The sequence below is a fragment of the Brachycentrus maculatus genome, unplaced genomic scaffold, assembly GCF_059751285.1.
Source record: "Brachycentrus maculatus isolate JH-2025_06_01 unplaced genomic scaffold, ASM5975128v1 h1tg000048l, whole genome shotgun sequence".
NCBI lineage: Eukaryota > Metazoa > Arthropoda > Insecta > Trichoptera > Brachycentridae > Brachycentrus > Brachycentrus maculatus.
In genome coordinates, this window is record NW_028280802.1 from 272179 (window position 1) to 289826 (window position 17648).

Below are 17648 nucleotides of genomic sequence, written 5' to 3' on the forward strand. Positions count from 1 at the left end.
TTAATCTTCATCACTTCTTCCAATTTTCGTTAGTACTGTAAAGTGATTTTAGTAGAAAAAAAGATGAAAAGTGTTTATTTTCGTAAATTTAGTAACTATCTATTATTTATTGATTCCAGATCAAGTTTGTGGAATAACGCGAAGTTTTAAATACAAAAATAAAATACTTAGTGCACCACTGTTTCAGTTTATTAATGTTAACACGACTAGTATCGAGAACATCTGTAGTTCTCGAAATTAGTCGTGTTTACATTATTAAAATCAAGAAGTGGTCTTTTACAAGTATTATACCTACACATTTTTCATATTTAACTACCAACCAAATAAAAAAAAATTCGTAGAGCAATCGTAACAAATCTGTGAATATAGCATCTAGCAGAATAGTGGAAGTATAATTAAGAAGAGAATATATTTATTTTTTATATTTTTGAAAATTTTTACCTAAATAAATAAAGCATGTAGTGCTTGTGGAACAGTATTTATTAAATACAGAATAGAAAAATCACAAACGTGAATTTTTAAAATTTATTTATTAATTCCCGTTCAATAAGTGTTCAAAAACGTATTGTGGATATGTATATACTTTTTATTTACATGCACAACTTTACTTTTATTTGTATGTAGCAAAGAAATATTTGACAAATGACTAAATAAAAAAAAGTATTAAGTGCTTGGGAAACAGTTTTTTTTTATTTAAATAGAATAGAAAAATCACAAACATTAAAATAAAATATAAATATGCATTTTAATAAGAATTTTCCATTTTTATTTTACAAGATTAACGGAATAATTTTAAAATGTTAAGTAATCTTAAATCTCAGCACTCGCACGTTTTTATCAAAAATAATTATAACATGTTTTATCAATTTAGATTAACATCAGAATATTAAGATTAGATTTCGTGAAATTGTTTACAATAAATGCAATTATGACTGGTGCGTAGTAAGTCTAATGTAGTTTTTCTAATCACTCTAAAAAAAAGATGGCCGACTGGTAATGTCTCATAGAAATAGTCTTGTTGAAGTCAACCAACTCATGGTAAGTAACACTTCAGACGCAACTCGATGGAAATTCTTATTGGAAATTAAATTATTTGACAATCTATCTCGGACTCCAGGGCAACTGGTACTAAAAATGTGACTTCAGACACATTTCTTAAGGCCATACTCGCAATAATAGAATACAGTAAGCGTCCGGCATCGCCGAGAGCCGGACGTCAGTTCAGACACATTTTTAAGAATATTTTTGGATTTTTTAATTTGTTTTGAGAATATATGTACTGAAAAAATATGTTTATATTTTTTTACTCCTTACCTTTCAACAACTGTTTTCTTTTCGAATCTTAGAAGAGATTCTTATATTTTCAATACAAAAACGGAATTTTGTGAAGAAAATCAATTTTGTCAAATGTTACATGGGTAAAAAGTAAATTAAGTTGCGATTTATCGAATACTGGGCCTAAAGAAAGTGGTAAACCTTTTATTTTTAAAGATATAGGTACACAAAGTTCTTCTCTTAGCCCTTTTCCGTAACTCTTGAGCATATGGCACTCCACTTTATAGATTCGATGTGCATTTAATTGTTCTTAACATAAAGGTAATGTAATTAGTTCAGCGCTTCAATTATCATGGTAACATATTAAAGTAACGATGGAATGTTAAAAATCAAAATTGTTTACATTGACCGTCCGAGCAATCGATGTTGGTACCTAATTAATCACAGCACTTTAATGTTTCATGCATTCTCGTTTATATTATTTAATCATTTTAAGATCTGGAATAAGTGATTAAAAAAAAACAACATATTATTGTATAGCGACTACTTACGAGTGTGCCTTCATAATGTTTTCATTAATAAAAGATGAGACTTTAACCGAGGTAGGTGTTGAATTTGAAGTGTTACGGTTGGCGGTCCGTCTATATACTCTGGCACTGATAAATCTGTGGCAAAAACTTCAAAATTACACATCTACCCCGTTGTCCACATAGAACAGGTATTCGAGATTCAGTAATGTGTGTACCATATACCAACACAACGTTGTGCCCGCATGAAAATGTGCCAATGTTGGAGCATAGGTATGCGTTATGCGTCCATTGCGAAGACATCGGAGGCGCCGAGAGCGAACGAAAAACGAAAATAAAATACGTAAGCAAGAAAACGAATATCAAGCATGTGATTTCTGCCAATGCCAATGAGACTCTTTCCCCCTACTGCAAAAAGCAATGGCGGAATGCTATTTGGAATAAACTAAATCGGATATTAGGCTCAAAATATTTCATTCGTGAATAATATCTTGTTTTAGCACTATATGATTATAAATTATATAAGTCTCGGGTTGTTGTCTGCTGGTTAGTGTCCCGGACTCTTGAATCAGAGTTTTTCGGTTCGAACCCACTCTACCACAATCTGATACATATTTCTAATAATTAACCGCTTAGGCTCACAGAAATAGTGTGAATCAAAAAACAACACATAATTTACAAGGAGATGGAAACTAAATAGTTTTCCACTGTCTCGAAACATATGCATTAATATACCTACTCTTGATATTTTACTTGGAAAATGTGAAGAAATGGTAATGTAATAATTAAGTGAACAAATCAATGCCATAAGTTCCAGAATACGAAAATCATTTAATTTTAATTTGCAATTTAATGGAATGTAATTGTTTGCTTTTATCGTAGATATATTTTTAATTGTAAAAAGATTGTTTGTTATCAAGTATTGCTGTCAATTGAAGTACTCTAAAATTATTGTGTCTCTTTTTTGTTTATTGAATTACGGATCGTTTACTTTTTAAAATGAATTTTAAATTAACCAAGTATCCATAATATTGTTGCATTAATATTCCTTGAATGTTGTTTCTTGGTGAATCTGAATAAATAATAATATCCACGGTTATCTCGCAGTCCATAAAGGAAACGTGCAAATAAATCTATAAGTCATGATGTTTGGCTCCATAAAAACTGTTATTGTATTTTAATTGGCAGCGTGACACATTGTCCCTGGGCGATTTCCCATACAAATCCTCCCTAACCAGATCGCAACCGATCCCGAGCGAAGAAAAACAACCTTTGCTGCTCGATCCCCAAGTCCCTTTCTCGCTTGGTCAGGACATCGGCTTTGGATCGCTTTGAGCCAGCACCGAAGAATTTTTCAGAAGAGCACCTTTTTATAATTTGGTTTATTTAATTTATGGTCACCTTTTTACTCTATAGCTTCGGTTACGCGATTTTTTGATGTGATAAAGATAAAGCGGTTTTATTGATTTTTCGATCTTTCATTTGGTACGTCATATATTCTTTAACAATAATAATATTTATAGGTACTAAAAAATGTGATTATCATTATTATTTGAGCCAAGGTTGTTTCTTTTGTGGTACAAAGATGTAGCAATATAAGCAATTAACAAAATATATTTATTATCGTTATCAATTTTAAACATGCACTAAAGCACGTATGTATGATGGAATTTAAATTAGCGATTTTCGGAATATGCACGTACCTACATATTCAAATACTATATTTTAGTTAGAATTATATCCATTCTTTCCCAGAAAGATTTGACGATCAAATACTTGAGAATGTTTTTTTGGCCTTTCCACAATTGATAACTATTGATGTTCATACGGTCAAAATTTCATTAAAATGAAAATGGGATTCGTAAATAAATCGACTTCATAAAAATAAAAAATTTAAAAAAGTGAGAAAATTGTAAAGTGAAGACGTGCCTCAATTACTGTTTTTAGATACGTTTTTTTTTTTCATTCAAGCGCCTTCGTATAACCGCTTGCCTAAACACAAGAATCCCCTCAATTTTTTGTTAAATCTTCGAATGCCTCTTTCTTTGTATTGTATTTTTAAAAGCCGTCACATCTGAAACGGTAGCGGTTCGAATCAAAATTATGATAATTTAATTTCTCATATTTTTTTCCAGCTTAACGTTGTTTCGGTCATATTGGGTTTAAGAATATCACATTTCTTTATTCGTCGTATACATAGGTGTGCGTTGTCTCGAGATGCTACCACCCTTCTGAGATAAGGCAGGGAGAATTTATTGTAATGTTGCTGGCGAGAACTTTAAGAGCTACCTGTGGCATTCGTTTAAAATTAATTATACGTATTGAATGTCATCGTATATTGTTAATTTTAATTCGTTCTACGAACCGCTTTTTGCACACCTCTGAATAAATTAATTAAAACAAAGATAATTTCCTTAAAACCAAATCAATGTTCGATCATTAATGATTTTTCCTTGATCAAAAAAAACAATGTTTAACCATTCGTAGCACATTAGCTTACTCCGTGAGGAATGAAATTATTTAGCACCTAAACCTAATTAACCACAAAAATTGTTGAAATAAGTGTGTTAATCCGGTGTTAATAAGTGCCTAGGTTTAATTTGAATAAGCGGGTGTACCTAAGGAGTGAAACATGTATATTTTTGTTCGCAATTTTCTCACACCTGTCTGTGGTACAAGAAATTCCAAAAACAAACCTCAATTATCTTTACAGCATTTTTAATCAGCTTCGCGTGCTGAAATATCAGCAACAAATAATAAGTTAGGGTATTGAATAACTCTTGTTTCGGCTCATAATAATCGGTATATGTAATTGTTGTTGCGGCGATTGTCGTAAACAAAACAATTTGTAAGTACCGACTAACCTATGTTTAAATTTTCGAGTTTTCAGTAGCACAACATACTTTATTATTATTATACGTTATCATAAGCTGGAATTTTTATTATAATTTGACGAAGCAATCTTGATAGGCCTAATTTCGTACGGGGGTTTAATTTCGATATAATTATTTTCGATTCTAAAAATGAGGCAGTTCAGAATATGTAATTGATGTTTTATACGCGATTGGTCGCCCGAGCGGGCCGGTTTGTTTAAATAATTATGCGAGGGTCGCTCGAAAATCTATGCACATATTTGAATATATTTAAATATTGTTTGATCAATAATGGGACGGCTTCATCGGGAAGCGAGGGCATAGAATGTAGACGTTTAGCTCTAGCAGTCGACAGGTGTAGAATTTCAATTGTGTTTTAGATAAAAGCTGCCATGGGCACTCAAATTAGGTAATTTGACGAAAAATATCAGAATTGCTACAATTAAAAAATTAATGCATTGTAAAATCTCTTATTTTAAAAAGTATATTTAATAAAAATTATTATTAATTATTACTCGTATTATTTCAGTATACAGTTTTTTTTATAATTCAATGAAGCAAGTAGAAGTTTGAATAATATTTTAAATATATATTATCTTTTTTATTAGCTGTATAAAAAGTACATGTTTTAGATTTTAACAATCACGACGTTCATTGCGATTTTTTGAATGTGCCTCAGAGATCCGATAAAAGATCTTTATTTTTTCCCACACCATTTTTATTATTTTTTATTGAAAGTTTTGAATATTTTTTATTGATTTTGTATTTTAAATAAGGTATAAATTAACTGAATGATCCTCTCGAGGCTGGAAGGCGACACCATCGCCGTAATTGCGCCGATACCCACTCGCCATATAGAATTAAGTAAGACTTTGTATAATAATAAATTCATTCGTTATCTTTATACGCATTATGTTCCAACACTTTGTTAACATAATTTTTGATACTGCTTCGATAAACGTTTCGTGATTATAGAATAAGCTTTCCTCTACACGAGGATGCCCATAGCAACGAGCTCTACCCCTAGGGGGTTGATCTCGTTAATGACGACAAAGGTGATCAAACGACACTACATATTTTCAAAAATAAATGTACCAACGCCCACGAGGTAATACTATTTAAAATATAACTCTATCACCATTACGCCGGTTCCCCTCATGCTTAGACAGAGAGGATAGAACGCCACAACACTGTCATTAGGATACATTCTACGCCTCTTTCACTTACTACCTGGAAATTATTTCAGCTCTTAACACTTGCATACAATGAAATCAATCTTGCCAAGTCTTCCTCGGTCCTTCTTATCTTCTTATAACAATATTTGCTTCACAAAATTATTTCACCGAAAGCGAGAATAGCTTTTTTTAATAAATTGAAAAGTCTGTGTTTAGAATAAATAAGCTTTTTGTTAATTACTACTTTAAAAAATACTTAACATTACATACATGTAGGTATGACGTATAATCGTTTTTACCTTATGTATTTTTTGATAAAAGAAAAAATTAAATAAATTTTGAAATGCATTGTAGGAGCTGTAATTTTTGGGTCTTTGCCTCAAAAACGTATTTTTTTTTATTTTTATAAATAATTTATGTTCACCATTTAACCATCCGGAGCCTACAGAGTTTCATGGATACACTATTAAGAACAGGAAGTATTGTCTGGTCAACCTTTCTTCTTCTTCTGACAAAGTTTATAAATTTTCAAAATGGACTTGACAAAATTTCTGTTCCCAATTAAAGTAAAACCTCTACCATTTCACGGATGTGCATAGATAAAAATAATTTTCCTAAGATGAGAATACGGAACGCTTTTACTTGGCTTACGACTCGTCATTGACTGGTTGAAGTGATCAATGTATACAATATATAAAATTCACTAAACCAGATTAACAAGCATATTACTCAAATGTCGAAAAGTTGGATTGGTACATATTGATTTTCTTCATCCATGCTGAAAAATCAATCAAACCTTAATAAGATTGTAAACAACTACTATAAAGTATATAGAGTGGAACCTCTCATAACGAGCATAATTCGTTCCGGAATCTTACGCGCTAAGCGAAACACTCGTTAAGCGAAACACTTTTTGTTTTGATTGGCGCAGAAGTTCCGGCTGACAAGTTAATGTCGTGAAAAGGGACTTGATCATTCTCTGCAACTCGTTATGCAAAATGTCACTCGTTGAGGGAGCAACTATATCACATTTTGTTGCTCGTTATTCGAATTATTCGTTATGAGAGGTTTCACTGTATTACATATTTATGAGAGTATGTGTGTGTGCGTGTGTGGGTGTGTGTGAGTGTGTGTGTGTGCGCGCGTGTATGTGTGCGCGCGTGTGTGTGTGTGTGTGTGTGTGTGTGTGTGTGTTGGTTATTTTAACTGTTAAAATAAATTAACTTCACTGTATCGTCATGTAAATACGAGGAACATATCTTACCTTGTATTTTAGTATTATACCTTTCGGAATAACTAATTAAATAACAATTCAACATAGATGATGAAGAGAATTGAAGTCTGGGCGTTTACAGAGCTTATGACCTATCAAAGGCTGGTTAAGTGATCACATACACACGTGTGACATTCACCGTTCTACCAATGATTGACAACCACACTTCTTATTTTTTTGAAATTCATACACACAGCGGCTTGCACAGGAAATTAATTAGGGTAGGCAGTTGGGTTGGGTAAGGATAATGCATAGTAGGCACTGGACGTGTTTCTGTATGAAACGCGAGTAATCCAAGGTAGGCACTGTTTTTCTGCCTATATCGAATGCAAGCCTTTGCATACACATAGGGCGTTTGTGCTTTTGCTGTCCGGCGGTTTGTAAATCCACCACCATCCATTTTTTTAGAAGTACCCTAGTGTAGGCAGTAAAGGCTAGATCCGATTCCAGCCTGAGGTTGGTCTCCACAACCCCAACCAGCACAGCAGACAGACACGGAACAGTGCAAAGACATTTAGAGGAAATGGTCAGTCATCGCATTTCCCACCCAACCATTATTCATAGACACTCAATTATATTCTTCTTCATCTATTGAAAGCTGTCCCACCGCATGCCCAGATCTGATTCAGAGGCATCTAGGCTTTCTGACAGATCTGATCTTGCTAAGCATATATGAAGCTATGTTGAGATGTCAAATAGAATAAATCTCACGAGCAAAAGAGGAGCGCACTTACCAGGGGAGAATAGAAGGCGGAGCTGTCGACGCCGATGCTCGGGTAGGGGTTCTGGTCCGTGCTGGGGTAGGGGGTCCCGTAGACCCCCACGCCGGAGGAGAGGCGCGGGTAGCCGCCGGAGAGCGCGAGGCGCGCCTGGTCGTACTGGCAGGAGCAGACCGACTGGCCGGAGACGGGGTCCGTCATGATGGGGCGGCCGCCCTCGCAGCAGGCACCCGGAGCGCCGCCGCCCGGCGAGGGCGCGCCGCCGGCCGCCAGCCCACCGGGCGCGGAGCCCGCGGGGCTCAGCGACGGTGCGTGCGCGGACGACGCGCCCGGCGACGTGGCCGACGCGCCCGTGGTCGGCTGCCCGCCCTGCACCAGCAACTGCGACACGATACATACTTATTTATTTATCAAACATATTACATATATTACCGTAATAAGGGGCGGGGCTACTTTGCTCCAAAATTGGCTCCACATTTGTAAAAATTATTTGCATTTTTCAAATACGAGTATTTAAATCGGGCTATAATATTTAAGTGAATAATAGGCTCTTTGCCATTAGGTGAGACGTTTTGTTACTTTACTTTTTAACATTTTTGTCAACTTTTACTTTTGTCCACCTCCGTAGTGTAATGGTCAGCACGCTTAGTTACCGAACTGGAGATCCCTGGTTCGATTCCCAGGAGGGATCAAATAAGTATTTGTGATTTTTTCACTCTAATATTTATTCAACATTACCCTGGACTGATACCTGAAGCGGACGACTGCTCACCTTTCTTTCATGTGTTAATGATCAAGATAACACTGCATCATATATGTAATATATTATTAAACCCTTCATTTTTATGTTTTACAGAAATCCAATAAATCTTTGAAACGCATTACATATGTAAAGCGGAATGGATCATGGCAAATATCAAAAAATCTATGCATTCACATATCGTGTAATGGTATTTGTACATATTCGTTATTATCATTCTTTAAACGCGTGTGTTGCTTTACTCTGCAGTTTTATGTAGGAGCTCGTATCATAAATTCAATAATTATATGGTGCGTTACCTTCTTTAGGAGCTTTCTAGTAAACCTACCGGTTTGGCGTGTTTACAAAATTCGTTCGTACCTGGGTTAAACTAGTTATGCTTCAGCAGAAAATAACTAAAGGCATTTTCCAAGCATCGCATCGCGCGGAATGCCAGAAGACCTCTCAATATGTAAGTTGTATGAGTCGCGAAGATAGCTAGTGCGCTGCCGTATAAGGGGATAAACATTTATCATTGACTACAATTCCGCGATATTTTCTCTCCGTGATTCTGTAGAAAATCGCTAATGCTTGGAAAACATTCCACTTGACAAATATCACCGAGTACGTAAGCTTCTGGGTTCTGAAAAACAAGCGAGATTCCTTTATTTGAGAGCTTTTAAGAAATAAAGACCGGTAGAGAGATAGCGCACGCGATAAAAGGATGATTTTTTCGACTTGGATGCAAAATATTAAATTGTCTAATAGTCGACTGCGCTCCGTACTCCGCGTGTAACTCCGCGACCTCTGTAATCGCCACTCGACCCTAAGTATAATATTACGGTAGACTTGAAAGAGCACCGACGCCGGAGTCGTTCGATATATATTATTTAATATTCGTGTTTACGCCGCGCCAACAAATATCAGTCAACGATCAAATCGTGTCATTGTCTTAAGAGCAGACGACGAGTAGTATCGTGGCAGACCCCGCTGCACGAACGGTATTCGGATGGATGTTAACAGCGGGTTAAGTGTGCCGGTTTAGTTTTGCCGACAAAAGCTCTGTCAATATTTAAAGCTGACTTTCCGCGGCTTATATTTACTAAAACTGGGGAAACCGAGCTCACTCGAGATGGCCGGTGCTTTGATTTCCTCGAGTGCCTCGAGACCTTTAGACTCGTAAGTAACTTTGCCGCCTATTTACATATATTTATTCACAGGCCTTTGTGCTGTACGCGAGACACGCAAAATAAATTATTTACACACATTTGCGACGTGCAGAATGCTGTAACGCGGACACTTATAGCCCAATATTCTCTTCTATTCCTCGTGCGTACCTTCCATTAACTATCTGACCTCTCCCATAAAGTGTTCGCCACTTTGTTCACCGGAGGAAGGCTCTTTATCCCAACATCGTGCTGACGTCATGCCTTCTCGCAAATACTTTCATAAAACGTAGAAAAGCGCTTTTTATGATCAAATTCATTTTGACGCAATGTTAAATAAACATTATGCACATTATAATAGTGTTTTATGTGTAGTCGTGTAAGACGCATCAAATCGTAGTTATAAGTGCGTTATACCAAATTCTACATACTTATTATGTGTCGATATACATGTCCGAATACATATTATCATCTTTCATTATGGTTGCGCTTTCCAACGGAGATTACAGTTTGCGACCGATCCGATGAAGTGGTTCGCAAATGTTTACCCATCTTCCACTCTGCTAGCGACCCCTCTGTTTGCTCGCTAGAATGATGATGGTGATACAACAGCTTTATTTTTGTTACTCGACCGTCTTTCTGGAAGGGAGAAACGACCCCACCTGGAAATCGTAGCCCCATTTAATTACATCTCAGTCTTTGAATTAAGAAAAAGTCGAGTTAAAAAGAGAATTAACCAAACGGGATTAAAGATTTTTAAATCATTACTTAGTCGAATTAAAGATTTTGCTTAAGGAATTGTGAAAGAAGACTACATACATTACGTTTTTTATACCTGACAGTTAGGTAGGTACATCTTTTAAAAATATATATTTAGAATGTGTAAATATAGCGCCGTTAAAATTTTCACATAAGGATGAGCTTTGCACACTAAAATGTGTCGGTAGGTATCAATTAAATCGTGTAATTCTACTACCTGTTTAGATAAAATGAGAGATCAATATTAGCGACAATTTAAAGAGTAGCTATAGCTTATCAGGAGGAACCACTGTGAATAATTAAGGTACTAAATAACAGATTCGAGATGAAGTGGCTCAAATTCGACATTACTTAACAGTACTTAAGTTCAAATCTTTTATTTAAGATATATGTATGTATATTCGGCGAAAGAAAAAGTTTATTTATTTATTTAAAAATAATAAATGTTTTATGTGTTTTTGTTTTCATCGGCCATTTTATATTCACTTGCTTTTAAATACCTTAATTAAAAGTTCACCTTAATAAATTTTATATATATATATATATATATATATATATATATATATATATATATATATATATATATATATATATATATATATATATATATATATATATATATATATATATATATATATATATATATATATATATATATATATATATATATATATATATATATATATATATATATATATATATATATATATATATATATATATATATATATATATATATATATATATATATATATATATATATATATATATATATATATATATATATGTATATATATATATATACATATAACAAATTCATAATTTTCTATTAGACCCCCCACAAAACCATTCGAAAATTCGATCCAAGCTTTGGGTCTTAGAATGATAATGTATCATTATAAATATGTATATTAAATATTCACCCAAATTACATCGAAGGCCTTTAAAACTGTTGGACGTATAAAAAATCTAAGAAGCCATTATTGGAATATATAATTATAGCTATCTGAATTCTTTAATCTAGTAACATAATGCATTATCCAAATTATCATAGTCTTAAGTCATAGTATATTAAATAGCCTTCTGTTTCCAGGGATTCGGTTGATATTATTTATGAATATGAAAATATTAAAATGTACGATATTAATTCATAAAAATGGATATATAAGTAATTCATACTACGGGAATCAAGTTTTTCATCGAAAATTTGTTCAAGGAATGGTTTTATTTTTCATAAATACTAAGCTTTCGTAGTTCTGTATCTAGAACTACAAAAGCAGTAGTTTTCGATATTAAAAGTACGAGTAGATTATGTGGTTAGTTATTAATATAAATGTACGTACATTATTTTCATACACTTATGTATATATTTTTGTTACAAATTTGTTTTGAAAAAGTGGTATTGATGTTAAAAACAATAAATAATTATATTCTGATACATGCAATAAGTTTTGTGATTTCATTATTCGGATCAAAGAGGTGAGTTAGGATTCACAAGTAATTTTTTTTTTGTAAATAAAAATTTAAAATATTTTCACAACATTTATAATCTTCTTTAGACTCTGGATCAGTGTTACGAATCTTTTGTGATACACAATTTTTTATCGCGTACGCCACCCTTGAGGTGAAATAAAACAGTTAAAATGTCATTACAGTTTTCAAATAAGGTAAACTACGGGATTACACATTAGGGAATATGCAACACTACCATATCGGACCGTTATTTCGATTTATTATCATTCGATAGCAATGTCACAAAGCAGGCTGTATCATACGAATATTGTATACATCGTGTGATATTATTGATCAACTGTTTGTCTATTTACTAAATTATGTATAAATATATATATGTAATAAAATACCTATACATTTTATTAAGTACTTACATATAGTACCTACATAAAACAGATCTACCACCAGATGTCGCATGCGTCGCGCTGAATAAAACAAAAGACATCAGATAGAAAAAAATTCTGAACTCTCAGAATCAGATAGATAGATAGAAAAATATTATAAAGATAAATTAAGAATAAACTTTAATTATAAAGCAACACATTGTTTATTTTATTATTATACACCCACTTTACATATTATTTACACCCAATTTACAAAAGAAAATTATTAACACGTTATATATATATATATATATATATATATATATATATATATATATATATATATATCCATCGTCATCAAGCAGCCGCTATTAATGGGTTCTCAATGTTGCCAATGAGTTCCATTAAAATAATTTAATTTTCTGGACTTCATGCATAATGGGCCGCTTATTTGAGCTTAATAAATGAAATCTGTGCCGAATTTGATAGTTTCCGTGAAAATTGTGGGATTTCTGATGTGAATTCTTGTAGCTAATAAAATTTACTCAATTACGTAAATCAAAATCTGGTAAATAAATATATAATTGAAAATATTTATTTACTAGATACTTAACTTGTATTTTCATATTACCCACACCTGAGGTTATACGGAAATATTTTTTTTTGGTAGATTCGATTCGATTTATTTTTATTAATTAAAATAAATCGAATTTTTATTCAAGTATTCTGTGAACAATAAAAAACTTGCTTCGCATTTATAGGTAGTGACAAAAGGCATTAGATATTTTATTCCTTTTCTTACTTAAACTGGGTACTTTTCAAGACAAAATTTCATAACTAGCATTCTGTCGAAGATGTCCTCGAGTGTCGTTTCACGTGACAATTCGATTACATACCGTATATCTGAATGTGACAATTGATTCCTTATCCGTGCTTTGTTGAGTGTTATATAATATTTTATCGGGCGGGGAGATTGTCTGTGTTAACTTGCTATTAGATGGGTTTTGTGGATAAAGCTCATCGTTTAGGTAAATTATTTTTTTTTCAATCATTCAAAATTCATTATTTTCGACTAAAAAAAATTATAAATTTTCAGTGCCATATTGCAACATCAAGTGATGATAAGAAAAAAAAGAAGACTCCTATATTCGTATTATGAATAAAAATCGCACAAAAGAAAATAATCAATAAATCGATTTAATAATTAAGGAACTCAAATAATAAGTTCAATCATTTACATAACTCTTTTGGTCAAAAGAACTTTGATTGTTGTGCAATTAATTTCTACAACCGGCTTCCACTATCCATAAAGTCATTAAAATTTAAAAATTAATATGTATTTTTTTAATCCAATTTCTTTCACAATAATTTTTAATAAATATTGTATAATGTACCTACCCTCGGCACGTAAATCTTAGTGAGGGCACATTATTATAATTTGTAATTATGTATAGGGCGAAATAGATAAATAAATCAAAATCCTGTTAAAAAATTATGTGTTTGAACACAAATTGAATATATTTGCCATATAGAAAATTCCGAATCCAGGATTTTTTTACATGTTTGTTAAGGAGTAAAACCATTGTTAAAAACGGTTAACATTTTACGTCTAAAATCGAAAAATACTAGTATCAACAATTTTTCGAGGAAATTATTTTAACTATTTGAAATCAATGTATCTCAGAGATACGCAAGTAACTCACTACTGCTAATATTTTCACGTATGAGTTGCAAACCTATCAGGGAAAAGAATCGTAACGCTCATGCGCGGTAGCTAATATTTTCAACCGTTATACAGTACTACGAAGGCAGAATAATTTACTCACACATTGGGCAAAGCAAACTCCAAGAAAATTACGTACCGATTTAAGCAGGGATTTTATACATGCATTATTATTGGAACGTATGTGCATATATGTATACTAACTACTATTACTACTATTCCCATTACACTGTTCCCCGCAGGAGTATGCAGAGAGGATGGTACGCCACTCTCTTCTGGCCTGACATACACTCCTAGTTTCCTTCACATCCGTAGACTTTTGACACCACCAGATATTAGGTTCTGATAGATCTTATCGTGGCTAGTCTTTTTCGGTCTTCCTTATTCTGTTCTCCCGCTCACATTCGCCAATTATACTTATCTCGTCTCCATACACTCCACATATCCATACCACCTTACACACGATTTCGAAATAACACGGTGCATAAAACGATATCAATAAATCAAACAATGCTCAATAGTAATCTGGAATTTCCTACATCCCTCGCCCATACCTACCACTTAGTACTATGCGCAGAGAAGTATACAGAAAAAGAAGAAAAAAAAAGTTTTTTTTTTTAAATACCTACAAACAAATTTTTTGATGTCCTGAAATGATTTTTAAACGAGGAAACCTATACACCACTTTTTTTTATCATACTTTTTTTTACGCGGTATCGCGTGGAATATATCTACCGTGTAAATTGTGAGTTCAGTGTAGGTACATACACTTAGAGTTTTTATTTTTTGTAAATTTATCATAATTGTACGCCTCAATTTTGAAATACAGATTAAATCGATATGATGCTTATAATCAAGTTGTTTCTCTGCGTATAGAAACTAAAGCTACTGGTTATTACATTTCACTCCCTTCCATACTTTATACAGGGTGTTAAAATCTTTTTAAAACCGTTAAAATTACATCATGACATATTACCGCCAGTGAATATTAAAATTTATTATATAATCCTTCTCTCATCCCACCATAGATGTCTCTTGTGAAATTCTAGTGAATTCAAATACTATATTTCAATTTATATATTTAATCAATGTATCCATGTATCAATGTATCAATGTATCTAGAAGTTCCAAGAATTTGAGTTATGCGGTTGTCAATCACGGGTAGAATTGGGGAATGTTACACGTGTGTAAAGTGATCACTAAAACCAGCCCATGACGGTCGTAAGCCCCGTTAATGCCTTAGATTGTTAATTTTAGATTGTTCTTCATCTTTATAGAGATTTTTTTATATAATAATAAATAATAATAAAGGGTAAAGGGAAAGCTTTAACATTCTTGTACATTATATATGTATATATATATATATATGTATATATATATATATATGTATATATAAATATATATATATATATATATATATATATATATATATATATATATATATATATATATATATATATATATATATATATATATATATATATATATATATATATATATATATATATATATATATATATATATATATATATATATATATATATATATATATATATATATATATATATATATATATATATATATATATATATATATATATATTTATATATATATATATATATATATCTATATATATATATATATATATATATATATATATATATATATATATATATATATATATATATATATATATATTTATATATATATATATATATATATAAATATCTATATATATATATATATATATATATATATATATATATATTTATATATATATATATATATATATATATATATATATTTATATATAAATATCTATATATATATATATATATTTATATATATATATATTTATATATATATATATATATATATATATATATATATATATATATATATATATATATATATATATATATATATATATATATATATATATATATATATATATATATATATATATATATATATATATATATATATAAATATATATATATATATATATGTATATATATATAAACTTGGGTCTGTTTTTATGCGGACCTTTTTATGCGATTTTCGGTACATTTTGATTTGATTTGATATACATATATACATACCTGCATACTAATATCCTTATCAAGGTACATAAAGTGATAATGAAATCTGGATACAAATAAGTAATCTCGAATATCAATTCTTTTACAATTTAGTTAATATCGTTATTTAGACAGTCAAGAATTAAAAAATCGTAGTGTTGTATTCCGTATCAGCCTGTATAAATTTATGAACATTTTAAAACTTATTGGTTTTATAGCCTAAAGCATGTAAAAATTATTAGGTCGCTTCAACATGAATAATTATGATTATTACGTATTATTATTAAGTATTATAATGTCTACTGTTTATTATAATCTCGCTAAGGTTTTACCATTTTCGATTTAGGCCCCGGGCGCTAGATGGCGGCAGCTACCCACACTATAATTATTACCGAATCCCGAAAAAAGTCCTCAAATAATCTTTCATCTTTCAGCATACCCTTGGAATGCATAAAATCGTGCAATAATAGTTTTATCATCTGTCAGTACAGACGTCATGTCATTTTTTGCTGACAAAGGCTTTCTTTATTTTGACATATCCCCGTTGCCCTGTATACTGGCAGCTGTGAGCATTTGCCACTCATACCGAGCTACGCATAGATTCGAAACTTTGATATGGAATTGACAGTCGGGTACTTTTATGTAATGTATCTACCTATCCCTGGAATAAAGATATTTTAAGACATTTGTAATTTGAATATTGTCTTTTGCAATTATTGTTATTATTTATTTTTAAATTTTGTTTATTTATAACGGAGCATTTGCTACTCATACGAGAGACATTTGCTAAGCATAGATTCAAAACATCGTAATAGAATTGACATTCGTGTTCTATTATGTTATGTATCATCTATCCGTAAGTGGAATAAAATTACTTTCGGATGTTTTTAATTTGAATGTTCCTCTTGTACTTTTGTACCTACTTAAAATTAGTTGTTTATAAATTTTGTTTATTAATATTTAAATATTATCGAGGACCCCTATTCGAAACCAAACAGTGCATAGAGCACCACATCATTCAACGAAGTGTCAACCTTATCGTGAATTATCGTATCGAAATGTATTTGATAAAGGTAACGTTAATGATTGACCTCAGGGTGAAAGGCGTTAGGTATGCCTGTGTGGGAAAAGAAACGGAGGAAAAGTATTAAGTATCTGGAGAAGAAGAATAGCAACAATGATAATCACACTCCGGGTTTCATACCAGAACTCGTACAAGCTTTTGCAATTGGAAATTATTTGCCTCAAGATCACTCTACAACCATTTGATTCCTATTTTTTAAAAAAGAAACTGATCAAGATGACATATTCACCAATTATAAATTCATATGTTTTTCTTCTTGCCCTTATCCGCACCCAATGGTAAATAGGGCACTGCATCAGATCGACGTCATGTTAGCTGAATCGTTAATTATAAATATTAAAATATGTTTTTCTGATATTATTATGTATTTTCGTATTAGTATGTATATATTTTCGTGATAATGTTTATATAATTTATATC

General features: G+C 31.6%; 1 protein-coding gene across 3 annotated transcripts in view; it reads right to left on the minus strand.

Moving 5' to 3' along the window:
• LOC148312228 (homeobox protein araucan-like) overlaps positions 1–17648 on the minus strand; it is a 113770-nt gene that overhangs the window by 53488 nt on the left and 42634 nt on the right. For all 3 annotated transcript variants that reach the window (XM_088277609.1, XM_088277607.1, XM_088277608.1), the window contains exon 2: positions 7858–8223. In XM_088277609.1, coding sequence (XP_088133735.1) covers positions 7858–8223 — 366 coding nt within the window. The remainder of the gene's footprint in view (positions 1–7857; positions 8224–17648) is intronic.